The 26,531-nt window shown below is 38.4% G+C and overlaps 1 protein-coding gene across 1 annotated transcript in view; it reads left to right on the top strand.

Moving 5' to 3' along the window:
• The first annotated feature begins 2,593 nt into the window (after positions 1-2,593).
• LOC149028974 (B3 domain-containing protein Os07g0563300-like) overlaps positions 2,594-26,531 on the top strand; it is a 61,403-nt gene continuing 37,465 nt past the window's right edge. The window contains exons 1-7 of the mRNA XM_089139844.1: positions 2,594-3,023; positions 4,578-4,659; positions 4,859-4,957; positions 17,671-18,016; positions 18,102-18,513; positions 18,758-18,854; positions 25,782-25,956. Coding sequence (XP_088995970.1) covers positions 2,896-3,023; positions 4,578-4,659; positions 4,859-4,957; positions 17,671-18,016; positions 18,102-18,513; positions 18,758-18,854; positions 25,782-25,956 — 1,339 coding nt within the window. The 5' untranslated portion in view covers positions 2,594-2,895. The remainder of the gene's footprint in view (positions 3,024-4,577; positions 4,660-4,858; positions 4,958-17,670; positions 18,017-18,101; positions 18,514-18,757; positions 18,855-25,781; positions 25,957-26,531) is intronic.

The following is a 26,531-nucleotide window of genomic DNA, read 5'->3' as shown; positions in this document are numbered from 1 at the left end:
TGAGAGCTTCCCGTCTACTATTTGTGGATGACCAATAGGGTTGGTGAGTTATATCCGTTGACTCTAGTGTGAAGGATACCAAAAAGGATCCCGGAATGGGAGGAATTGCTGTATTTGAGTCTGACATGATATGACTAAGTAGATGACTTGCATTGGGCTAGGCTTTACCTTGACATGCGCCACTACTTAGACCAAATGGTGATGTGAGAGAGTGGTGACCGAAACCCCAGCCATGAATTGTCCGAGATGGATGCAGGACCCAATTCCCACCGGTGCTGAGTGATTGAGACTTACCCAAGAAAGTATGGTGCTATGACTTAAACATGTCTACCAGAGAGACTAGCATATGTAGAGTTAGAATCATACTTGCATCATCTGTTTCATATCATCTTGCATCATGTTATGACTTGTATCATATGGCTTATGTATTATGGAATAATTGCCTTGTTGAGTTCTCTTGAACTCATTCCTTTTTGTGCAATTGTTTTGTTAGATTTCTCTGCAGGTGTCGAAGAAGTTGACGGCTCCTTCCTTGAGATGGACCCGGATTCCTCATACTACGCTGAAGGTCCTGGCTACTATGAAGGTCACAGTGAAGATACCGAGGATGGTTACCCTCCGTACAAAGATTAGCCCGACCTTAGTTTGGGAAAGGCCATGTTTGGTTTGCTATGTTTATACCTATGAGGATATCTTTTATAAGACCGAGGAGACCGTAGTCTAGACTTTGATACAGTCATACTCTTTTAAACTTTGGATCTGTAAACCTTAACTTTCATTGATCTACTTTCCGCTGTGTACTGAGGGAGTGAATTCTGCTCACCTCCTTCCTTTTGATTATACATTTGATATTGTTTTATTCTGCACTCTGATTATCTATTCTTATCTTATTATGTCATTTATTATATGCTTTTACCTTGATTATTATTGTTCATGATTGTGTTATCGTGTATGTGGGAGGCATGGTTGCTCGATACTTGATCTTTGGGACTGTGGATCACATACTTGGGTATGCCTGATAGGGTATTACCTGGGTGGATGTGACAATCATGGTGGTGAGTTTTATCGTGGTCATCATACGAGCTACACTAAGCCAAGGAGGGGGGAAGGGTCAAGGGGGGAGTAGCAGCGAATGGGTATGGATATGGTTATAGTGACGATACTCGATCTTATGGCTCATACAACCATTTCGATAAGACGGACAACTTGTCAAGAGCAATGGGGTCCATGAGCTTGGAGGAGTCTGTAGGTTTCACATCTGCTTATGGCTACGAGGCTTATGGTTATGGTGTCCCTCCCGCTTATGGACACGATTGTACATACTTGTCTTCTAGGAGTTCGTACTACTATAGGTATAATGATGGATCATCCATGAGCTTGGGTTTGCAAGACGACAACACACCTACTTATGGGGATTATGATGGCTGGGGTCATTATCATCAGAGTATCTCGATTATGCCTCCTTGGCTCGGAGACAATTGCTATGTTGGAGACAATATACCAATATCATTTGAATGTAACCCTACCATCCTATAAAACAACATTAGCACCACCACACCCACCAGGGTTTCTTGACTCTCTTCCATATCTCCATTCACATTACCCCTGATCGGAGTAGTTTTGCATTTATAGATGACATCAATTACAAAGCTCTGATTTATCTGTATGTCAACAACCATCAGAATGAAATGTCATTAAGTGATTTAAAAAAATAATGGACGAGAAGTTCATATTTGTAGCCTTTGGGCCTTGTACTATGGTATCATAGGACATACAACAGATGGATCTACCGAGGTATAATACTTGGTATTGACATGATACAGTGTGGTGCCAACACAAATATATGCTTAATTGTATTTGTATATTAATATTTTATAATGATATTTATTATTATTGTGCATATTTATTTTGATTTAATTGTTTAAAATAATGTTATAGAATTTCAATTTTGCCCGTATATAATCAGGTATATGCCGATCGAGAACACCAATTTGAGTGAGGTTTTAGGCAAAACCAGCAATTCTAGTGTGTTTATTAGCATCAAATTAGTGTAAACACCAAAATTGGGCCCAAAATGACAAAAATACCTCTTGAAATGGGGGTCGAAATTTGCGAAATCAAAAATTTGTTGAAATTTCTCCGAAATTTCGCGTGTTCGCCGGGTTTGCCAGGTAGGGAACCCGCAAAATTTCGCACCTGGGTATGGAGCGTGATCTGCGCGTGGATGTTGGAATGAGCCAACGTGAGCTGTAAGACTGCCAGTGGTACTTCCGTTCAGCTTTACTTCTTTTTTTTTGGGTAAATGTTCAGCTTTACTTACGTATGCCTGCATGACGTCTGTTGAGCGGGCCATGCATTCTTATGTTGTAAACCCATATATTTATGATATTTTTCTTGAAAAAGTATTAATAATATTTTATAAATTTATATCATAAGTTTGCCGTTTTGCATTTTTATTATTATTTAATTTAATTGATTAATCGATTTGGATAGGAGGAAAGTGAGCGTTAAACTCGGATTTTCACCCATTTGACGACGACGACGAGAAAGGAGGGAAGTGTAAGAAACAAATAGCAGAAAACCCGTAAGAAAGCAAAGAGAGGGAGAAAGAAGAGAGACGACGACGATGACGGCACGCCTCGTCGTCGTGTTCTAAAGGCCTTTGCCTTTTTATTTTTTTATTTTTATTCCTTTTCTCTTATACTCTCTCTCTCTCTCTCTCTCCCTCTCTCCGTTCCTCGCTCTTTACGTTTCTCAGTGTTTCTCTAATCCTTCATTCATGATTACTGATCACGGCAGTAACCATTGGCTTCCTTACTTCTTTTCTTGTTCTTCCATAGGGTTTTATTGCCTCGCATTTGTTCCCTTTTCCTGAACGAGGATTTAAGAGCCTTGATGTCGTCGTCTTCTTCTGCGAAAATCGCTTGCTTGAATCCGGTATGTAAAGAAGCAAAACCGGAGCAGTTCCGGAAAGGATGGCGTCTTCGGAGTGGAGAGTATGCAGACCTTTGTGATCGATGCGCGTAAGCATTTTCTCGGCTTCTCGGATAGTTCTCTTAGTGGAGTTTTCGAATCAGTTCTCATGGGATTCTGTAATGTCTCGCTATCAATTTGTATGTTGATTTAGTGGTTTTTATTGCTATTCTGGACTTGTGCTTTAGTTAATTTGGTTTTCTTGAAGCTAGAACTTGAGTTTTTTCTTGACTGGGCTTCGTTCCTGTGTGGACAACTTCAAGTGTTCTGTTTAATACACATTTTAGTTTCTTGGCTGCTTTCACTGTAGGCTGCTTATTTTACGCGGGAGCTTCAGTGGTTAGTTTCCCGTGTATTGCATTCATTCATCGTACGAGGCTTTTCCTTCCTTTTGTTTTCTGTATTTCTCTTAATAGAAATCTGTTATCAATCATTTGTTTACTTGTTGCGTGTATTGCATTCATCGTACGAGGCTTTTCCCTCCTTTTGTTTTCTGTATTTCTCTTAATAGAAATCTGTTATCAATCATTTGTTTACTTGTTGCCCGCTTCTAAGATTATTATTTGGCACCGATAAATTTTGCTTTGAGATTTGTTGCGGTCTTTATCTCTAGCGGATTACATTCTTACACTACGAAACAATTTTTGGTTCTTATTTATTTAGTGAGGCGGGAGTTTTCAAGCCTTTCTGTTTTTGTTTTTTCTCCTCATTTTTATTGTCTTGTAGGTTTCATTGATCATTTTAAAGCGTGTTTGACTTTTCTAAACTTTGAGTAACTTTTCGTCAACTACCTATTAAGTTATGATTTATTTAATAACCTCTATTTCCCTCTCACATTTGTTTGACCTGTATTGAGAAAAATGAGATGATTGATTAACCTATTCTTTTTTTCGATGCTCTCATCTGAATCTGAGCTGTTTCTATGCGAGTCTTTGGTGTTGCTAGTATTAGAACAGGCTTTCATTGGTATGGCATTATGTTTCAGTCGAGCTCCCTTCAAGTTATTCTTAATATTTTCTTGCGACTGCCAAGAGCTGTTAAATCTTTCGCAATTGGTAACCACCTATTTACAGAACTCCCTTGGTTTAAAAATATGGAAGTCTATGGGTGGGAAGGCTGCTCTCTTTGTGTGGGAAATTTAATTATTCTTTTGTTGTTGCTTATTTGAATGCACTATGTAATACACATTGACCTTTAACGGATTTAAATCTATGCTACCCGTATGCAGCAAGAGTGAGGTATGCACAAGGCATATATGTGGAAATGTCTCTAAAAAATACAAAATCAATTCTGAAATGTGTTGGTGAAATAGATCTGCATCCATTATCCATATTCACTATGCTGCTGCAGTTCAAAGATTTAAAGGTTCCCATCTTAAAATAGAGTCCAGTTAACCCCCTCATTCACCCAAAAAAAAAAAAGAAGCATTCCGACTCTCTTTATCCTGACATCCCCCCTTCTGAAAGAAAAAAAGTGGATCATGGCCTATTTACAATCAGTTAAAACTGATGATGTTTAGAATATACATTGATAGGTATTTACTTTTTCTTTTAATATTTAGATTCCTTGTCAGTTAATTTGTGATATTACTTATGTGACTCTAGTTCTGCATATGAGGGGGGGAGGTATTGTGAAACGTTTCATTTGGATCCTGCTGGTTGGAGGAACTGTGAATCTTGTGGGAAGGTGAGTTCAAAATTCAACATATTAGCTTTGATGTTTACCTGTCTGTCCTTTTGCTAGATGCATATAGTTGCTTTTGAGAAGTTGATACAAAATGCTTCTCCTAGCATATTTCTTTCATTATTATTATTATTTTTTTTGGAATGTCATGGCTATTTATGTTCTGAACCTCCTAATGATGGTATTGCTTCCCTGCCTACAGCGGGTGCACTGCGGATGTATTGTTTCATTCCATATGTTTGCACTATTGGATTCTGGAGGCGTTGAGTGCATCGATTGTGCTAATAAAAATTTCATCAGGGTGATACCTCTTTCTCTGGCACTAAATTCTTTTTTTTTCCTCAGCAGTTCTTTATCTTCCTAACCCTATTTCATTCTTATCCCTATGAAAAGTCAAATTTTGTTTTGAGTCTCAGCTTGATCATTTGTTTTTAAATTTTAAATAAAATTACCATTCTATATTGTTATCAATGGCACAGGGATTTCACTTCTATTTTTAGTGTCTGTTCAAAGCATGATTGCATCACAAATAATGGTTCTCATTTCTATGGGGTCATAATATATTGATTGGTAAACTGGGTCTAGGAATATCTGGACCCAACTAAACATGGTTCATCAAGTTCCAATTTTGATATCTTCTTCTTCTTTATTTTTCTTCTTCTGTGGAATCCATTGAAAACAATTCATAAGTTTGCTATCTCCTAGATTCGAATCCAAATCAGACATATCATGCTCATCAGGAACAGGAACAATGAAAGCATAAGAAGGAAAAGAAACAATTTGGGAAGTTAAAATTTTTTTGTTCGTTTGGTAACATAAAGTGGAGGGGCAGGTAAATAATAAGAATAATAGAGATGCATAACTTTGTGGGGTATTTAAAAGAATTTTACTCAAGAAATGAGAGATGGTGATGCACTGTGGCATATGGATAATTATAAATATTTGTTTTCTTTATCCTTGCATGTACCCAAGCATGAAATAGATTCTTGGAATAAAAGGTTCTGAGTTGATACTGTCGGCTGCAAGAGCCAGACATTCCATTTTCCTGCTCTGATATTCTCTCTCTTTCATCTCAGGTATAGTCTACTCTACCTTTATATGCTTCTGTCATTTCTTGCTTTTCAATTTTCATCCTTCCTTTTCACTATGATTGTCAGTTCGTTTCCTCTGTTCTGGGCTCTCAAACTCATTGGTATTTGAATACATGATACTCTTTAATAAGCAATCCATTGAGCCTGAGCCTTATGTCGAATAATGCCTTCCGTAGGGTGATCAAACACCTTGAATCCCTCCTCACTACTGTGTGAAATCCAACCAGTTGCTGCTCTGCAAACATGGCCAGCCAGCAAGCTATTATAGGCGCTCTCCTATTATTAAGATGGGTGTCTGGCTTTGCTCTTACCTATGTTTTACAGTCTTTGCCTCTTTGATTGTGAACACATTCCTAGACCCCTGGTTGATTTGATTCTTCTCAAGGGAAGACAGCCATCCTCTGTTGCTTTGAACCATGTTTTCTCCCTTTCATGTCACCTGTTCTTTACCTTATTCTACACTTCACTATCTTGTAATGGTTTCCAGTTATAACACCTTTTCAAGAGTTATATAAATTGCGTCATAGAAAGGCATTACCTTAAGTCCTATGTTCTTCCTTACCTTGGTTGGAATCTCATCTGTGTCCCTAGCTTTTACTACTTTCATCGTTATTAATGCCTCTTTTACTTTGAAGACAGTTTTGTGAAAGAAACTTTATTTAAAGGCATCTATGAAAGGCGCTTTCCATTGCCATGACAGTCATGGCCCTTTGATTCTTCATCATTGATATCAAATATAATCTTTTCTTGTTGCTTCTGAATTTTAAGTTAGTTGCAGAATTGGCATCCTGTTAAGATTGAGTTATTTTCTACCTTTGTGGGGCCACAGAGATTTGAAATTTAAGGCTTCAGAATCAAGGTGATACCAACCTAGGAGAGATGGTGATGTCAGGAGAAGTTCCACCAAAGCACCTGGATCCCAGGCAGTGCCTAGGTGACCTTGGAAGCTATGCCCAAGAGAAGTTATTGAAGAGGAGCTTAGTTTTTAAATAGGAAAAGCAGATACATGGATAAGACCAAGAGAAGTTATTGAAGAGGAGGTTAGTTTTTAAATAGGAAAAGCAGATATATGGATATGCAACAGAAGGTTCAGACTCTTCAGAGTCTCAAACTTCTAGCCTCAACTCTCCTTCCTCTGGTGTTTAATGGGTTTAGAATGTGTTCTTTCATTTTGGGAGAGGCACAAGTCTGATTTATTCATCAGGTTATCCTGATTAAGTTTTTGAATAATAGCTGGTGACATGAATGAAGAGTGTGGCTTGAACAAGTAAATTTGCTCGATCTAATGCTTAGATGTTCAAATTCGTGAGTCACTCTTGCCCATTTCATTTTGATAGTAACAAATACCTCTTGATTTTTGAATGCTAATATTCTATGGTTTTATTTCCATCTTTTTGAAGTTAAATTTTCAGTACTCTAAGGGGAGGCAATCACTGCGGCGGAGAGAACTATATCTTTCAAGCACAAGTCCAGGACCTGACAATATTGGGTAAAATGTCATGTAGGATTCAGTGCTGTAAACCTCAGAAATTGAACCACTCAGCTGGCCAACAGATCCTAGTTCATTGGTGATCCACTGATGAGAAATTTAATTATGAAAAACCAGAAATAAGAAATGATTTTAAATATATACGAAGAATTCAGGCAGATAGGGTAAACACCCTCCACCCACAATAAAAATCCTAATCTTCAGCCCTTGAACTATTAAGTAGAAAAGTGAATAATCAGTAAATGATTTAGGATTGATTAAGTTGAATATGATTTGGATCTCTGGATTTTGTGCACTTCTAAATTTAGAAGTCGTATAGCCTTTGTTTCATGCACACAGACACACATACACACATACACATGCACGTGCACAGACACAAACAGACTCTGAAAGAGTGGAAAGGGTGGTAAACAGGAATAGGACATAGGACACTGGGTTCAAGGGTTTCCAAAAAAAATTACTCATTTAAAAACTCTCTTGGATGATATTTCAGTTAACTCAGGTTTTATTTCCGAACCCACTCAGTCTATCCAAAGAATTGGATTCCGTGAGCTGAAAGTTTGAAAGGTGAGTTGTCAAGGTGACTGATCTCCAGTGGATCAGGTGATTCCTGAGTTTCAAGTCACAGAGGAATACAACCGTGGGTGCCAGATAGCATAGTCAATGATAACTCCATATTTCCTGAACTTTTTTTTGGGTACGAATACAAAATACCTTTTTCTAGTGCTCAGTTACAGGTGTGAACTAATTTTTATTTTTCTCAAGGAAACTTGATCATGTCATTGAACGATTTTGTTGTAAAAGTGGAAAGTTATGGTGCATTTCATCGTTATTTTCCTATTTTTGTTTTTTATAGTCTATGGACTTTGCTGAAAGCTGAATGATTTACCAGTGTCTCTTTACCATGGATCCTGCATTCCTTTTAACTCTGATACTGTTTTAGTTTTTCTTTTTAGGCTTATAGTTTACTATTGTTAGTGTCAGTTTGTAGAACTTTCAAAATATGTACTGTTTGTATCTTTTGTCTGTATGGGATCTAAGTTCCTCCCTAATTACCATTACTATATTTACTCTTTTTGGATTTGGATAATGTATTTTTTTGTTAATAAATTTGATGAATATTGCCATCCTTATCTCATGTGCAATCTGTTGAGGCTCACCCGTTTCAAATCCTCAGTCATTCTTGTTGAAGTATGCGATAGTCAATGGGTAGTTCCAGAATTATGGTTTATTTTGTTTAGATCTGATTTGATGCGAGCTGTGGAAGTTACTCTTTTTCAATTTTTTATATTTTGGAAACTGGACAAAAGTATTCCGTCCTGGTCTCTACTCTCTTTTTATATAAATGAGGGGCCTGCGGTTATAAGAGCTCAGTCCAGAATCAAGGAGAGCTTCTTCCAAGCTGGTTCAATCTTCCCTTCTTCTTTCTACGTCTCTCCTTCTTGGTCTTGGGTTGATCATTAGTGATGACTTTCTAAATTGCTGCACTTCTTACATGGTATCGGTCATCAGAGCCTCAATCTGATTTCGGGGTTGCTATTTTCTCCTGTGATTTTGAGTCTTACATAGTTCTTGGTCCTGTTTGTCTACTTTCTAATTACTGATCAGGCAATTACAGAGATGAAGGTTTAAAACTTTTTCAAGTCTGATCAGTATTGCTACTGGCCTGCAATGGGATTCTCCTTCCAAAAAAAACTTGATATATGTCACCTTCTGGGTTTTTTTGGCTACTCCTGCAATGCTGGCTGCTGCCATTCGATGAGGCTGCTATATGAAGATTCTATTCTACCCTTCACAAAAGTGCTACTTGATATGAGGATTTTTCACGGCTTGATTTCCCCCTATCGATATATCAGTGTGGCTACTCTGTTATTTCACAGTCTTTTGGTGCTCTGTTTTCTGAAGATTTTCCTGCAAGTTTCATGCTACAGTTATCTTCTCTCTGTTCAATGGCTCAGGCCCATACTCTGGGATATTTTTGGTTTCCTATGCTAGGGTTGTTCAATGTAATATGGATCTGATCCCGGCTGTTGCTGTGTGGTAATCTGTGCCTCTATTAGCTGGTGAAGATGTTCTGCTTTTCTAAACCTACTCTGACAAAATTGATCCTGTTTATATCTCCAAACCTGCTGACCCATTTTCTTGCTAATTTGGAGTCTAGTCCCTATGATTTTGGTCATCCTACTACTTTGAATCCTTTCTTTTACTTGTGATTTGCTGTTGTCTCCTTCTGTTCTATTCGATTTGGTCAGTATGACTGAATCAAAACACCATCAATGATATGTTGCATGTTCAGATCAATTAAAGGTTCTTCATTCCTTGTTTGATGGCTAGAATTAATTTTCTTCGAGGTTTTTATTTTTATTTTTAGTTAAACTTGTGGCTGCCCTATTGTCAACCACTGCCTACTGCTGATTTTAACAAATTATTCTACTTACCTTTGTACCTATTACAAGGTAAATATATATGATGCTTATCATGCTTTTTCCTCCTTGTTTCTGATTAGCTGTGGTTGTCCCTATACATCTCCCTCTTTGTCTATATTTTGCGTATCTTAGCATTAAATTCTGTCTATACCATGAATTTTTGCCATTGGACTATTTCTATCATTAATCCTACCATATGTTTACCATATTACATCGATTGTTCCAGATCTTGCTCTCGAGGGCAATCTCGCCTTTGAGAAAAGGTGAGATCTTGCTCAAGATCTGGTAATTTTTCCCTGCCTAACTCGAGGGTCCATCTTGGGGGTTTTTAAGGGTCAGGTTGGGCTCAAATGCTGTATTTAGCCTATTTCAAGGCTTCTAATCACACTGGTGGCCTTAGGATTGTGAGAAAATAACCTTATGTATGAGTTCTAACTTGGCCCTAAGTTTGAAATTGAAATGTTGCATGAATGAATATGTAAGGTTGTAAAACATGAAATATAGAACAATGAAGACATATAAGTGAATAGCAAGTGTTAAGATACATCAAATCGTTAAATACCAACAGATTTCCATCCATATGAGTACAATAGGACATCACATTCTCCATTCTCAAGAATGTAGTAGTGCAACCATCATAAGTTTAATATAAATCATAACATAACAGAAGAAGGTGAGTTTAAATCCATCAAGGCCCAATTCCACCGCCAACTCCACTAGCAGCTCCACTAGCACCACAACCACGTCCTGCAGGTCCTCTACAGTCGGCTTTGTCGCTCAGCCAACTCTATGCGGTGGTCTATAATATCATCCCTCTCAAAATCAGGGACAACAAGGCACTTGGGTGTATCCCTAAAGTTTCGAGCCAAGTCGTCCTTGAGCCTTAGTTTTCCTCCAAGTTGCAGTAGTTACAACTCATGTTCTGTCACTGGATCCATGGTTCTCCATGTTGCCAAGCAATATCATTGTCCTCCACAATTTATCAACTTATTAATAGAAATAAAACCCATCTTATTCAATTTCAATCAATGGTAAAGTGAAACAATTAAGTTACTTGTACACTTGTAAAAGTTCGAAGTTTCAATTTTCAAACCCAGTGATTGGTTGACTGGTGAGTATCACTTGGCATTTGCCCACATCCAATTTCAGCGTGGGTCACATAGGACTCCCAAGTCAAGGAGTTACTGTAGTACCTCTTATATGTGTTTATGTGGCTTAGATATGTGTCATAGTTGAGATACCAAAGTAACAAAACTTTGGGGTAACCTTCAATTCATCGTGACTACCAGCCAAATTCCTCTTATTGTTGGTGCTCATATTGAACCTGTGGTTATGGGTACCTCCCACCTGTACTCCCATATGAAATTCTCCAAGGCTAGGGTCTTGAGGAACGTGATGCTTGCATAGGAAGAGTAGCCATTATAATTGGAACCGGTGGTGTGATCTCTGTATGCATAGTCCAAGGTTTGCCAATTCTAATGGTGAGTACCACTAGCTCTAGTGTCTTTGCTCATACTCTTTGCCCTTTACCAAATCTTGCATGCTTATATAACTTGTGTCTCGATGGCCACACCTTTTGTACCTGGGCTGATACACAGGCACCATGTTCAACATCCTGTGTGGCATGGGGACACTGGGTCTCTCTAGTGAATCTGATTGGTTTTGGTGGTGGTGACCCCCCGACTAGTAGTAACATGTATACCACTACCACCTCCATCACTAGCACTGCCTTCTTGATTGGGATACTGGCTTTGAATTTGACTCAGAGGAGATTGAGTCGCATCATCATCACTGTCGGTAGAGTCCCACTCTCATCAGTTGTAATAGGTCAGCTAGGTGGCTTCTCAAATGGTACATTACTGGTTGTGTAGCTGCTTGTGAGTGCAACACATCCTCATCAGAAGAATAGTAGGATCCGACTGCTGTTCTGGCTGAACCATGACTTGTCCACCTTGATCCTTAGCCCACTGGTCTATCACATCCTCCTCCTCATCCTTTGCGGGTGGCTTGTGAAAAATTTTCAACAACACAATTGGGTCCTGAGCTTCGTCGTCCATATCTTCATGTGTTTGCGCTACTCTCAACCTCATGTCATAGTGTAAATACCTAACTGCTCGAGTTTCTTACTCCCCAATCTGTTTGTCTTATTGTGGATGAGAGAGAAAGTGCTTTAGTTCCTCTCGCAACTAGAGGATGAGCATATTCTGCGATAACACCCAAATGGCTATCTTTATCAGATTTGGAGCACTACTTTTGTGTTGCGCCCACCAGTCAGCTGCATCACAAAATGTAAGAATGCATTAGCCTTAAGGTCTTGGCAAGTAAATCTTAATATGTATAGACTTAGTAGTACTTAATTACTTGGTTATATGCTTAGTTGAACTAGCTATACTTACTAGGGTCTCCCATCTTCCTAGCTGCAATTGTAGCAGGCTTGCCAAAACTTCCAAAGCCACCATCCTTAAAATCCTTGATCTGTACAACCATCTTTCAAGTTTATACACAAAGTTAGTACAAGTACTATATTTGTAAGAGGTAGTGAAGAAACCATGAAATAAGTTTTCACCTCTCCATTGATTATCACCTGCATGCTGGGATCTGGCACTGAGTTCTCCACCACCTCTTGCACTGCAGTCATGAACTGGACCTCAAGCCCCAGATCCTGCTTCTACAAGTTTTTGGACTTGAGGTAGTAAGCTTGTGTTGACGGAATTAAAAACTTGGTTAGTGACTTAGTTGTTCATTAAATGCAATCAACAATATATATATTATACAACGTAAAGTGACTTAGTAGCCAAGTGCAAATGATGCATCAAGTGCTTCTCGCATCTCTCATCAATGACCTTGAGAGTTGAGGTAGGCTTTGGAGAATATAAGGGCAGCAGCTTGGACCAGCTCCTTCATCTGCTGGAGGGTAGTGTATTTGTGGGGCAATGTGGGCTTCTCGGTGTCCACCATCATCAAACCAAACACAATAGGCTCCAATATGCTCACTATCTTGTTATGCTTCTCCAGGAGGACTCATTTGCAATAGTTTGTTGGGCCATTCTTCCTTTTGGTGTGCCATATCTAGGCCAACCAAACCGTTCCTGACTTGCAAATGTGTCCAAGACCCACCACTTTCTTCTTGAAGCTTTTTAGTGCCACATAGTCAGTTGTAAATCTAGTCAAATCAGGCCTCACTAGATCACCACCACACTTATTAATGTATCCAGCCCCTAGTCAGCCCCAAAAGAGCCAAGAAGAGGGCCCAAACTAGGGGAGCCGAATCTGTCCAGGGGTAAAATGGTCATTTTCCTACCCCTGGATGGAGCTTAATATATTGACCGAATTATTTCTGAATTTTAATTCTGTTTTTTATTTCCCAAATTGGAGTCTTAGTAGTTGAGTATTTTGGTATTTGTTTGCTAGTGATAGGGTTTTATTTTAGAAAGTCCAGTTTTGGTAAGTAATTGGGTTCCTATTTAGTAGGGAATTCATTAGTTGAGTCCTAAATAGGTAAATCTTAGCTACTTGGGAACTGAGTTTCATTGTTTGAGTCTATTTGGGTTAAGTGTCTATAAATAACCTAGCCTTATTGTAATTTTTCAGATTCGATGATTAATGAATTGACTGAGTTTGAAGAAAGACTTGGTATAGTTGTGGGATCCCTGGGACGGTGATGTGTGGTTGGGTTTGAGCTAGTGTTGCAATTTTCAAATTCCTTCTTCTTTTTCAAGCACTCAAGCATTTATTCCAGCATTCACATGAACTAGCAATCGAGTTTTGAAGTTTCCATCATCAAGTCTAGCAACATCCTTCAAGTTTCCAACAGCCCAAGTAAGTTACGGACCCCTTCACAAACCCTAGAAGCCATCCCCCATCTCCTTCTCCCATGTTTTCATATCCCATCCCAGCTAGGACTCCCCCATTCCAGCCTCAAACACCCCATTATACCCTCTTTAGGATCGCCTAAGCCTGCTGAACAAAGATCTAATCTTATTTCCTGCAAACCTACCTTGGTTAGTGACTTTTAGAAATTCTGCACTTCATTCTTCGTTGAGAAAGTTGCAGTGTGTTTAAAATTCCAGAAAACCATAATTCCTTTACACCTTAACCCCCCCTTTCCCTAAATCAGTTCTAAACTACAGATTAGAGGCATTACCACTTCTGGACTGCAGAACAACAACCCAATCCCCCAAACCCTAACCCTAGCCGAATCCCAGTTCAATTAGGATTTGAAATTCAAGTTTGAGTTTTGGATTCTACTAAATTTTAGACTTGTTCTAGCATTCCAGCAGCTTTAAAAGCCCCTTAAAACCCTAGCCGAAACCTCAGAGAGCCCTAATTAGCTGCTGCAACCTTATTAGAAGATCCTGGAAGCTAACCCTAAACCTTGGGTTACATCACTTATCCCTCATCATACACATGATAGACCCATGGTTATATATGAAATTGCTCACTTGTCTTGTTCTCTGAACAGTATTGCCGATAAATTTCGTCTTCCCCAAGTCTTTCAACATAAGATCAATGGATGTGCTGCACATGGTGTCCAGAAGAGCTGAATCCTGCTGCTTTTCTTGTTCATAAGCATTTCCCAGGTCTTCTTGAAGTTAGCACCTTATCCGTGTCTACTTGGATAATGTTGCTTGTCCCCACCTCAAGGGCCACCGGCCTCAGAAGTTTATATAGGTAATAGGTAGTTATAATCCTTTACCTTGTCCGATGCATCCAAACTTCAAGAGCACTATTCTGCCATTGCAGTTCACCATGAAAATAATGCCAAACTGTCTAGTAGGACTGGTCCATCCATTAGCCATCATTGTGGCAGCGGATGTCTCCCATCGTGGCCTTAGTGTCTTGATTTACTCTAAGCTCCTTCGCCTTATGCAAATATTTGTTCATTGACTCCCATGTTGTTTGTGCTCTCACCCCTACATCTGCCTTGGCAGTAGCATCAATCATCCCCTGGTTATATGGACTTTCGGCTATGTTAGGTGCAATTTTGTTGTAGAACATGAAGTTGCTGATTTCATCCTAGCCTGATCCTCCTCATTGCCTCCACCAAATATCTGAGGGATGGTTGGTTGGTAGAAGTCTTGCTGCCTGAAGGTGGTGGGGTCTTGCTCAAGTATAGGATCCACCCTACTGTAAGCATGCTCCTCCCCATGTCTGGTTTTCTTTCTCCTGCCTCCCTCCTGAAATCTAATTGGAGCTGCTGACCCTGACCTAGATGCAGATGCTCATATTGCCTCACATTGTAAAATGACTGTCTGCTAACTTTAAATGCATCCTTTATTTGGCTCCACTCAGCTGCTGACTCTACACCCATACTCCTTGCGACCTCATCGTCATCTGACTCCTCATTGACATCAATGAAAGGTCTTTGTAAGACTGCCTCCTCAAACATCCTCTGCTGGCTTACCCTCTCTGCCTTCTTCTATCTTCCTCCTTTTAGGTTGGCTGCAATGGCTTGCTGTACTTCATAGGCACCTTAGCACACTTGGCCATATCCTTGTATCCCCCCGCCAAGTGTTGTTCAATCTGGTTGCACGACCAGAATTCAACACCTTCAAGCCATACTTGCAGACTTCTTTTTATCAGTGGTCAAATCCTCACTGTATTGGCAAGCGATGCCTTGTGCCCCAGTGCCTGTGCCACTCCCTAGCTCCACGATCAGCCATTTAAATTGATACACTTTACATTACACAACATAAATATACATTCCCATATATCAATAGAATAATCAAAGTAAACAGCTAAACCATTCCATCACACTAATATATTCAACTATCACATTGATAGAATAACATATCCAACATCTAAAAACACTAAATCAATGAAAAATTATTTTTAGGTTAATTAAAAACATATAAAAATAATTTATAAAACAAAAAAATACACAAACATAGAATGCTTATATTAACATGGTTGTATTTTTAAGATACACATAAGAATCATTTAAAAAAAAGATAATTTTCATAAATAAATTTTTTTTGTATTTATTTTAATCAATTTATTAAGCCTGAAAATAAAAAAATAAAAGAAATAGCAACAAGCTTGAAAATAAGTTTTGACTCCATGAGGTTGTAGACCTTCCAGTGGAGTCTAAAATATATTAGAATGAGTTCATAAAACCTAAGTATTTTTCAATATTTTTAATTTTATTTCCTTAATCTGAAAATTAAAAAATATAAATTAATAACAGAAAATTAAAATTTTTTCCATGGAAATGTAGATTAGAGCAAGATGTTGTGGACATGTTTAATCCATACTCAAAGACTTGCTCTAGAACATAATATTTGAGGAAATCAAATTTGGGGAAAAATTTCACCTTGGTTGAAGAATTCCTTCAAATGGCCTTGATTGATCTTTTTTTCTTGATGTAGATATGCTAAACCTTGCTTAGAAGTGTTGCAAGTCAAGATCCGGTGAGAACTTGGCAAAAAAAGGGACGAAAATCAAGTTGGGAAGCTCATTGGCAAGATGGGAGGCGAGAGGAGTAAGACAGGTTGAGACAATACTGGATCTTGACCTGTCTCGCTCAAGTTTTCTAAATTAAAAGGGTGGGTTGACTGAGATCTCGGTCGACCATCCAAAATGGCAAAATCTCGGTGAGATCTTGCAAGATCACTGAACGTGATTGCATCATTTGCTACCATGAGGGGAGCATGGAAATTATTTTCTTGAAATGTTATTTGCTTGAGTATTGTTTATACCATGGAGGGAGCATTGCAAATTAGTGCTTTTTTGGGTAAAAATTGTAAATTAATGCGTAGGATCTTACCATTTGGTTGTAGTGCTAATTTTTCTTATTGGATTTTTTATGGTGATTATACTTTGAGAGACACTAATTAGCTGTTGTTATTTGTCGATGTGTAATTATGCCTGCATGTGAGAGGCAGATTGGAGACTAGATGTATTCTAGAGAATGACGACTATCTAATTGGTCTGTAGTAACCCATACTGACTTTTGCCTACCTACTTGGTTTGCCACAACCTATACTGCCTATTTGGTTCACAGTAATCTATATTCGACTTGTAGGGACCTTTGTTTGAGGCTGTATTCCTACCTTTGGTTGAGTAGAAGAACTACCTATTACCTACTGCTGGCCTTTTTTGTGAAGAGCTTATTTGCAAACATTGGAGCTGCATATTTATCTACTTATGTAGGCATTAAAGTTACATTATTTATCTATTTGTGTGGCCATTGGAGTTGCATTTTTATCTTCTTTTATGGAGATCCTACCTCTCGTGTGCCATTAGAGATGATACACTTCTGAGACAATTGCTACTTACTACTACTGTCGTTTTTTTGATAGTGCTTTTGATATTATTGTTGCTGCTATATTGTGGATGTGGCTAATGTTGACTACTGCCTATTCCATTGTTGGATAGTTCATTCAACATGAAGATTATTTATTGAAGTTGCTGAGGATTATCTTGTGGGTGAAGTTTTCTCAGTGTGTCCTCGCATATGCTATTGCTACATATGCTTGAGATTGATAAATTTTTTAATATATGCTCTTGTTATTTCAAGCTGGATCCTTTGATATGTATACTCTAGCTTGAGGGGGAGTGTCAAAGTATGTAATAGCAATGGGTAGTTCTAGAATTATGGTTTATTCTATTTAGATCAGATTTGAAGTGGACTGTAGAAGTTACTTTCAGCCTTCCTATTTTTTTGGAATGTAGGCAGAATATTCGGTCCAGATCCATGTAATCTTTTTATATAAATATAAAGGGCCTGCAAATCTAGGAGGTTTGTCCATAATCGAAGGGAGCTTCTTCCCGAGATGGTTCAATTCTCCCTTCTCCTTTCTTCATCTCTCCTGCTTGGTCTTGGGTTGATTGTAGGTGCTAACTTTCTAAATTGCTGCACTAGTTACAATTGTAAGATTTTTGCTGTAAATTGGTTCTCCCATGTTGCCTTATCTATGTGCTGGAATTCTTTATCCCCTTCTCTGCTTTCATAAAAAATGATAATTTGTGATGCATGTTTAATAATCTGTCTGTATCTTGTTATCAGGCACCAAACCCTGTTTGGCCCTCTCCTTTCTTTCTGCATCTACCTCTTCCTGAAAGACTTAAAGATCTCTCTGTTGAAAACTGGAATCAATTCTCCGGATCTAGTGCAGTTGCTTCACAGTGGCGTCATGCACCCAATCTATGGAATACAGCTATGGCTCAGTCTGAATTACATCTGAGGATGGCTTATGAGACTGACAGAGTAAATGGGATTGACAAACTGATTTCTGGTGAGCGTCCATCTGCTTTGGCCATGGAGAAGATGAGAAATGAAGATTCACCTGAAAAAATCGCATCTAGCAGCCTGAAAGATTTTTCGTCAGAAAGAGTTGCAAATGGAAATGCTGGTATTTAATAGTGCATGGGCATTGAGTAGATTCCGTAGAGAAGTAATTGTTTTGGATGGTTCACAACATTCATGCTGTTTTGCAGGAGATAACAATCTGGTAGAGACAAAAAGAGGAGTGATTGTAGAACTTGATAAGAAAACTCCAGCAGGAATGACCTATGAGGCACAGCCAAGTGTGAACGTTTCAGTGCAGTCTACTCCAAAGGATGATACATCATCAATGCATTCTGATTTTGGTTTACCTTATGCAGCATGTAATGGGACAAATGGTCTTAGCAATGTTTCTGCACCTCAGTCACAAGACTCACAACGACTAATGCCTCCATCCTCAATTACAAAGCCATTCATGGCTGGTCCACATAATGTAGTGGAATCATCTAATGAAACTCTAGTACGTAGTGGAAAATCCCGTGGGGATACAAGGGGGAAAAATAATTTACTTCCTCGGTACTGGCCAAGGATAACTGATCAAGAATTGCAACAAATCACAGTGGAGTATCCACTTTTTTATTTAGTCTTTTGACATCATAATTTTTGGGTAGGCTTGGTATCAATAATCATAATGACAAAAACTTGAGATTTTGATCTCAGATACACTGATATTCTGGTAGGTTGCATAATATTTTAGACTTGTAGCCTACAAATTAGTTGCTATATAATTCCTCTAGTATGATATTCCCTGCAACCTTTTGGATTTTGCTGAAAATTTTGCATGTTATGAACCTTGACCATATTGAAGCTCAAACATGATCGTTACTCCTTTATTTGAGAAGATGTTAAGTGCCAGTGATGCGGGGCGAATAGGGCGTTTGGTACTCCCGAAAAAATGTGCAGAGGTGAGTGTTTACTTTCTTCAAAATTTTTCATTTAGCTGTAGTATCATTATAATCTAAAAGTGTGTCTCCTTTTATTAGTTTGAAACTCGCTACAAGTTCTGATAATAGATGCGAACCAGCGCTTTAGGTTTCAAAGGGGAATATGGCATATAGGTTTATAGGTCGGTAGCAGCAATTTTTATGGTACAATTTTACCTCCTAAATTTTAGGTCAGTGAGAGTATTTAGGGATGCCTATTTAATGGGAGGTTTCTGGGGGATTTTGGGGATGGGTTTTCGACCTAGTGTTGTTACTGTAATGCGGTAGCCATCCAAAATGATGGGATTACAATGGGTATTATGGAATTTTTTATTACTTTTTTTATTTTTGGGGTTTCTTTTTGTTTGGGGGGGGGGGGCTTAGGGAATTGATTACAGTTTGGGGAAAAACCAGAAAATCAATAGGAAAAGGAAGGGGCAAGAGGAAGGGGATGGATTATTCAGTTGGAACTGTTGTGGATATTCTTGCAGTAAGCTTGATTGATGGGGGTAGACGACTGATTCCAAAGTCAAATCTGGACTTGGGTATTACCCATTAAGGTTCAAACCAGCAACTTGGATATGACTCACCAAGCTTCACTCTGAATATAACCTACGATCATCTCATGATGAAGAAGAAAGCAGTGCAAGTTGGTAAAAAAATTCTCAAATTCAAATTTATTACTCATCACATGCTTGGGGTATTTAGAAGGGACTTGAACAAACCAATTACAGAGTCAATTTGGAATAGCCAATAAATATAACTACTTCATTATATTTGAGCTAAGTTCAAAACTCAACTCTCCCATGGGTTGGAAGTAACTCTATCCTTAATTACGTAGCTAATTAATATGAAAACTAAGGAAATAACTTCTATGTCCCAACTTAATTTCTCCACCATAATGTACAATTAACCAATTAAACCAAGGATCAATTAAAAGAACAAAATACTGAAAATAGACCAAGTAAATTAACCTATTTTCGTACCTGGGGTTAGTACTCATGCTTAAGGCTCACAAATTTGGTTCGTTACCATATAAACCTTGGAAAAAAGGCCGAACTCCTATGTCTATCAACCCCAAGTTGATTCCAGGAGCCCAATTTGGTACTGGATCTGCATTAAAAAGAAGTCATGAGAATAGTTTGATGAAATTGTTTGGTTAGTATTCTCTTAACTCTATCATTTCTTCATTCACGTCACGTGACTTAGGTGCCAAATTACATTTTTGTCCCTGTGCGAAAGATAGATAAGAGATGAAAATAGGCATGTCACATCAACTTACAACATAATAGCGCATAAGATACCCTCATTTAACACTCAAACTCAAGTTAGAGAATAAATGTAGTACATTACTAGTCTGCGTCGAAGGTTACGAATTGATGAGCATTATACCTTTGGCAAAGAGTTCTGCTAATGGATCACTAATCCTTATAAAAACAAGGTTCAAGATCTCACTCTCGAGGGCAATCTCGCCCTTGAGTAGGTGAGATCTAGAGTGAGATCTTATAGTTTTTTATGGGCTATTCGAGTGAACTTGAGGGTCCATCTCGAGGGTTTTAAGGCTCAGGTTGGGTTCAAAGTAGGTATTTAGCATATTTTGGGCCTTTTGAACACACTGGTAGTTTTAGATTTGTGAGAAAATAACCGTAAGTATGAGTTCTAAATTCGACCCTAAGTTTGCAATTGAAATGTTGCAGGAATAAACATGCAAGATTATAAAACATGAAATCAAGGAACAAGTTTCAGTCCAAACCAAGATTTTGACGCAAGAAAAGGCCTAAATTTTGGTTGAAACATATGATTTTTTCTTTGAAATTTTGACCCTAGGTTTCAGGCCTTATATGACGTCCATTTCATCTTATTTTTTGCCTCCTACCTATTTAAAGCATAACAAACACAATGGAGCTAGTATTTTGCCAAAAAAAAACCAGTAAAAATTTATCATTCAGGTATACTAACAAATGACTGGTTCCAACAAATACAAATTGTATTGCATACAAGCATAAAATCATTAGCATACATGAATTGTTTGATAGAATGGTTACATAAACAACGAGTCAATAAAATAAAATGACCAACTAAATCAAGTGATGGTGTCTCACATATATTAAGTTGAAGCCCATATATCATATATATATATATATATATATATATATATATATATATATATATAGAAGTACTTTAGAATATAATTATTAGAACCAGAAAGTGAAAAAATGGTAGCAAATAATAAAAAAATAAGATTAATGAAACACAATCTTAGATCATAGTCCTAGGCTAAACATATATTAATTTCAAGGCAATACAAGATCATTAAGGCATGAACAAGACAAAAATAAAAAAAGGGAAGTTTGGAACTGTTGGGTATGGCTCATGCTTCACATTCTATTGCTGCCAGAGTTTCCTTTGTAGCTATTGTGGCTTGGGAGGTGTTTGGAGGCAAAATATGAGAAAAAGAGGTGCTTGAAGGTGAAGGAGTTGTGGAAATTAAATGAAAATGAGATTAAAATCAACAAAAATTGAGGAAAAACAAGTTGGAATGTTGAAATGGTCAAAATTTTGGTCGAAACCTCCGAAATGGTCGAAATCTCCGAAATTTCGGTCGAAACCTATAGTTTTTCCGAAATAATTGGAATTTTGTTTTGGTTTTCAAAAATGCAGGCATTTCGGTCGAAATTTCGACTGAAATTTCTTCTATGCATGAAATATAAAATTCTTAGTACATATAAATGAAAACCAAGTGATAAGATACATCAGACAACTTAAATACCAATAGAACCCCATCTATATGAATACAATAGAACATCGCACTCTTGACTCTTGAGAATACAATAATACAACCATCATAAGTTTAGTGTAAATCATAAGTTCATTTCAAAAGAAGGTGAGATCAAATGAATCAAGGCCTAGCTCCACCAGCAGCTCAAGCACCACGGCTGCAGCCACGTACTCTACCAACGACTTTAGTTGCTCATCCAACTCGATGAGGTGGTCTGTGATATCATCCCTCACAAAATTTGGGACAAGCAGGGCACCTGGGTGTATCCTTATAGCCATCATCCAAGTGTTCCTTAAACATCCGTTTGCCTCTGTTGAGGACTTTGCTGGTGTAGTTACAATTGATGCTTCGTTGCCTTGGATTATGGGGACTTTGTGTTGCTAAGCAATATCATTTCCCTCCATAGGTTATCAACCTATAAATAGAAATAAAAACCATCATATTCAATTTCAATCAATGGTAAAATGAAACAATTAAATTACTTGTAAAAGTTTAAAGTTTCAATTTTCAAACTTGGTGACTAGCTGACTAGTGAGTATCACTCAACATTTTGCCACATTTGATTCTGAACGGTGGCCACGTAGGACTCTCAAGTCAAGGAGTTACTGTGTATGTCTCATATGTGTGTATATGGCCCCAATATATGTCAATGTTGGATACTGGAGGAACGGAGCTCTTTGGTAACTTGCAATAGTAGGTGACTGTCCTCTACTCATCTCGCTGTTGGTGCTCATACTAAACATGTGGTTTGGGTTCCTGAACTAGTTAGTTAGCATTCCACCTTCACTCCCATATGATTACTCTCCAAGGTTAGGTCTTAAAGAACATGATGCCCTCTATATGAAGAGTAGCCACTATAATCCGAATTGGTGGCGTAATCTCCGGATGTATATTTTGAGGACTGCCAACTCTATTGTTGGGTACCAATATGGTATTTGCTCATACTCCCCATGCTCTTAAACAGATTGTGCATGCTCATATCACTCATATGCCCTTCTTCCTACTATACATCCGGGATGGGGCACATGCACTATGGTTAGCATCTTGTGTCATGGGTAAGCTAGGTTGGTCTCTGCAGTGAATCTCATCGGCTTCAGTGGTGGTGACCCCCTTGACTTCCACTTGCACCACTAGCACCTACATGAGCGACACCACCAACATTGCCTCCTTGACTCAGTTGAGTATCATCACCGTCATCATTTGAGTTCCCTCTCTCATCTGCTGTAGTTGGCTGGCTAGGTGGCTCCTAAAATGGTATAGCTGGTCATGTGGTTGCAACTGTGTGCACCAAACCTTAATTAGAAGACATGTGGGCATCTGCATCAGCTGGGTCCATAGTAGGAGCAATAGTAGGATTCTATCGCCCTCCTGGCCGATCCAATGATTGTTCCACCTCGATCCTAACCTACTGGTATATCACATCATCCTCATCCTCTTTGGGTGGCTTGTGGAAAGTATCTGACAACTTGATCGGGTCTCGAATATCATCGTCTATCATCACGTACGTGCTCTACTCTCAACCTCATGTTATAATGCACGTACACTATTTGCTCGTGTCTCTTACTTCCAATCTGTTGTGTGTCTTACTGCGGATGAATGAATAGGTGCTCCAATCCCTCTCTCAACCAGAGGATGTGCATGTCTATGATAGTACCTTAATGGCTATCTCCCTCAGATTTGGGCACTAGTTCCTTATAGCAGCCATTGATCAGTTGCATCACAAAATATAATAATGCATTAGCCTTAGGGTCTTGGAAAGTAAATATTAATATTTTTAAACTTATAGACTATTGTCCTTGATACTTACCAAGTTTTTCCCTTATTCCTAGCTGCAACTACAAGCTTGCCAAAACTCTTAGAGCCATCCCTGAAACCCATGTTTCAAGATTTGACAAAAAAGTCTAAGTACTGTGTATGTAAGAAGGTGAAGAAACCATAATATAAGTTATGCTTGTACAAGTACTTGGGCTTGAGGTAGTAAGCTTGTCTTGATGGAGTTAAAAACTTGGATAGTGACTTATTTGTTTATAAAAATTCAATCAACAATATATAAATTACACAACATAAAGTGACTCACCAGCCAAGTGCAAAGGATGCATCAAGTGCTTCTCCCATCTCTCATCAATGATCTTGAGGTAGGTTTTGGAGAATATAGGGGCTACAACTTGGACCAACTTCTTCATCTATTGGATGGTAGTGTATGTGTGGGGCAATGTGGGCTTCTCAATGTCCACCGTCCTCAAAACAAACACAATAGAATCCAATATGTACACTGTCTTGTTAAGCTTCTCCAGAATGATTCATCCGCAATGGTTTGTTGGCCGATTCTTCCAGCCAAACCACTCCTGATTTGCATACACGTGCCGAAGACGCACTTTCTAGCCGTATAGTTGGTGGTGGTCGGTGAGACCTGGTTTGAGTCGTTTGACTAGATTTGCCACTATTGCTGATTGATTTCCTCTTCCCCAAATCCTTTAACATAAGATCAATGAAGTGTACTGGCACATGGTGTCCGAAGAGGTGAATCTTGTTGCATTTCCTATTTATCAGCATTTCCCCGGCCTTCTTGAAGTTAGCATTGTTATCTGTGACAACTTGGCTAACATTGCTTGCCCCTACCTCAAGGTGCACCTGCCTCAGAAGCTTGTACATGTAGTTAGAATCCTTCACTTCCTTAAGGTCTTGTTTGGTTATCTGAACTAGGGATTTGAAATCCCTAGATTCATGAATTGGAGATTTATACTTGTTTGGTTGTAAAACATCCTTGGATTTATGAAATCCAGGGATTTCACATTTTTGCCTAAAAACATGAATTAAGCCATTCTTGGGCATTGGGTGAAATCCATGGATTCCACCCTAACTATAAGATGGGTGAAATTTGCGGATTCATGCGGAGTAACCTGATGGGACTCTACGAACTTCGACAGATTTGAGGCTAACCAAATAATTATTTTTTTGAACCATGAATCCATACAGTTGAAATCCAGGGATTTTAATTATTTTTTGAACCATGAATCCATACATTTGAAATCCCATTTCATTTGAAATCCTTGGATTCATATAACCAAATAGGCCTAAATGCATCCACAGACTTCGGAAACATTGTCTTTGCCATTGCAATTCGTGAGGAAATTAGTGATGAACTATCTAGTGGGATGAGTCCATCCATTAATCATCACAGTGACACCGTATGTCTCTCATTGTAGCCTCAATGTATAGATGTAGTCCTCTACCTCCTTCTTCGCTTTGGGCAAGTATTTGTGCACCAGTTTCCATGCTGTTGGGCCTCTCACCCTTACACCTTCCTGAGCTACTGCATCAATCATCCCCTGGTAATATGGAATGTCGTCGAGTTGGGAAGCAAGAGGAAGCGAGAGGAGGTGAGTTAAGTCAAGTTCTCAACTTGTCTTGCTCGAAACTTGGATTTTAAAAGAATGGGTGGACTGAGATTGAGATCTTGACTCAACTGAGATCTTAATCGAGATTTTGCATTCCGTGAGACTCGCCTTAGATCTCGTCTCGAGACTTCACAAAAGTGAGACCTTGAGTGAGATTTCATGAGATCTTGAACCATGGAAGAAAGAAATGGATATCGCTGTTTTGCCCATCAAAAGAACCTTTTACCATGTGCTCTTTAAACTGCAATTTCACTTTTGAAATCAAAAGGACTTACATCTACTTCTGGACTTCTCATTCGGTTGATTTATGTTTCACTGAAATAAGCTGCAAAAATGAAAATCAAACAGTTTCCAAAACTGAAATCATCCCATGAATGAATAGAGGCTAACCTCTTCAACAATTATATGATATTAAATACCACATTACCCAATAAAATATTAACCAATTGACTGAACAGAATATTAAATGGCCTACATTCTCATGCCAAAAAATAACAAACTTGCCACTACTCATTTGTGAAATAAAAATAATTTAACACTGCAATTAAAATAATAAAAGGAAACAATGATGCTTACACTATATGGAAATATTATTAAATTATTCTTAAAAACATTAGAATATTGGACACCTAAACTAATAATAAAATAATCATTTCATGCATTTGGGGAGTTACAATGTTTAGTTTGAAGCTGAATCCACCACTATTACTGATACGCACTTTCTATTATCAGGCTTACTTTCCTGCGATTTCGCAGCCAGAAGGGTTACCCTTAAGAGTCCAGGATGCAAGAGGCAAAGAATGGGTATTCCAGTTCCGTTTCTGGCCCAATAATAACAGCAGGATGTATGTTTTGGAGGGTGTGACACCTTGTATTCAATCAATGCAATTGCAGGCAGGTGACACAGGTATCCGCTGAATTTAATTTTACTTGGATGTCATACTTGTTTCATATTCTTTCCCTGTTAGTTGATGTGTTCCTCTAAATATCTAGAATACTGGTGTATTTGAACTTTGATTGACATGTTAGGATGATAACTTGAGGGCTTGAGTCTAGAGCTGCCTTATGTATCACACTTAAAGGACGAAGTGCAGACCTTGTATCAGATTGGGCCTTATTAATCAAAAATAGTTTACACTTTACACAGGATTATGTCTGTAAACATGATCACCTTCCAATTTCCTTTTAGTTGCTTAAATGGATGCCCGTTTATCAGTTATGTTTTGGCATTTAGTGAAGGATGAGGGGAAGGAAAAATCTTCTGGATTATAATTTTGTTGAACTGATTTTCTACTAGTGCTAGTGGACCTCAGCAGAATGTTAAGGGTGCTCTTTTGCAACCTAGTGTTTGTGGACTCGATGAAACTGCTTCTCTATGAAGCATTGGTAAGTCTGCAGACAATTTGATCTCCCCAGACTCCAGTCACTCCACTATTCAGGAAGCCTAGTTGGTGCAACCCCCTAGTCGAGGGCCAGTCTTCA

This window comes from Hakea prostrata, chromosome 1, assembly GCF_041222555.1.
Source record: "Hakea prostrata isolate BN-2017 chromosome 1, UWA_Hpros_2, whole genome shotgun sequence".
NCBI lineage: Eukaryota > Viridiplantae > Streptophyta > Magnoliopsida > Proteales > Proteaceae > Hakea > Hakea prostrata.
This window is presented reverse-complemented; position numbering and strand designations above follow the sequence as displayed.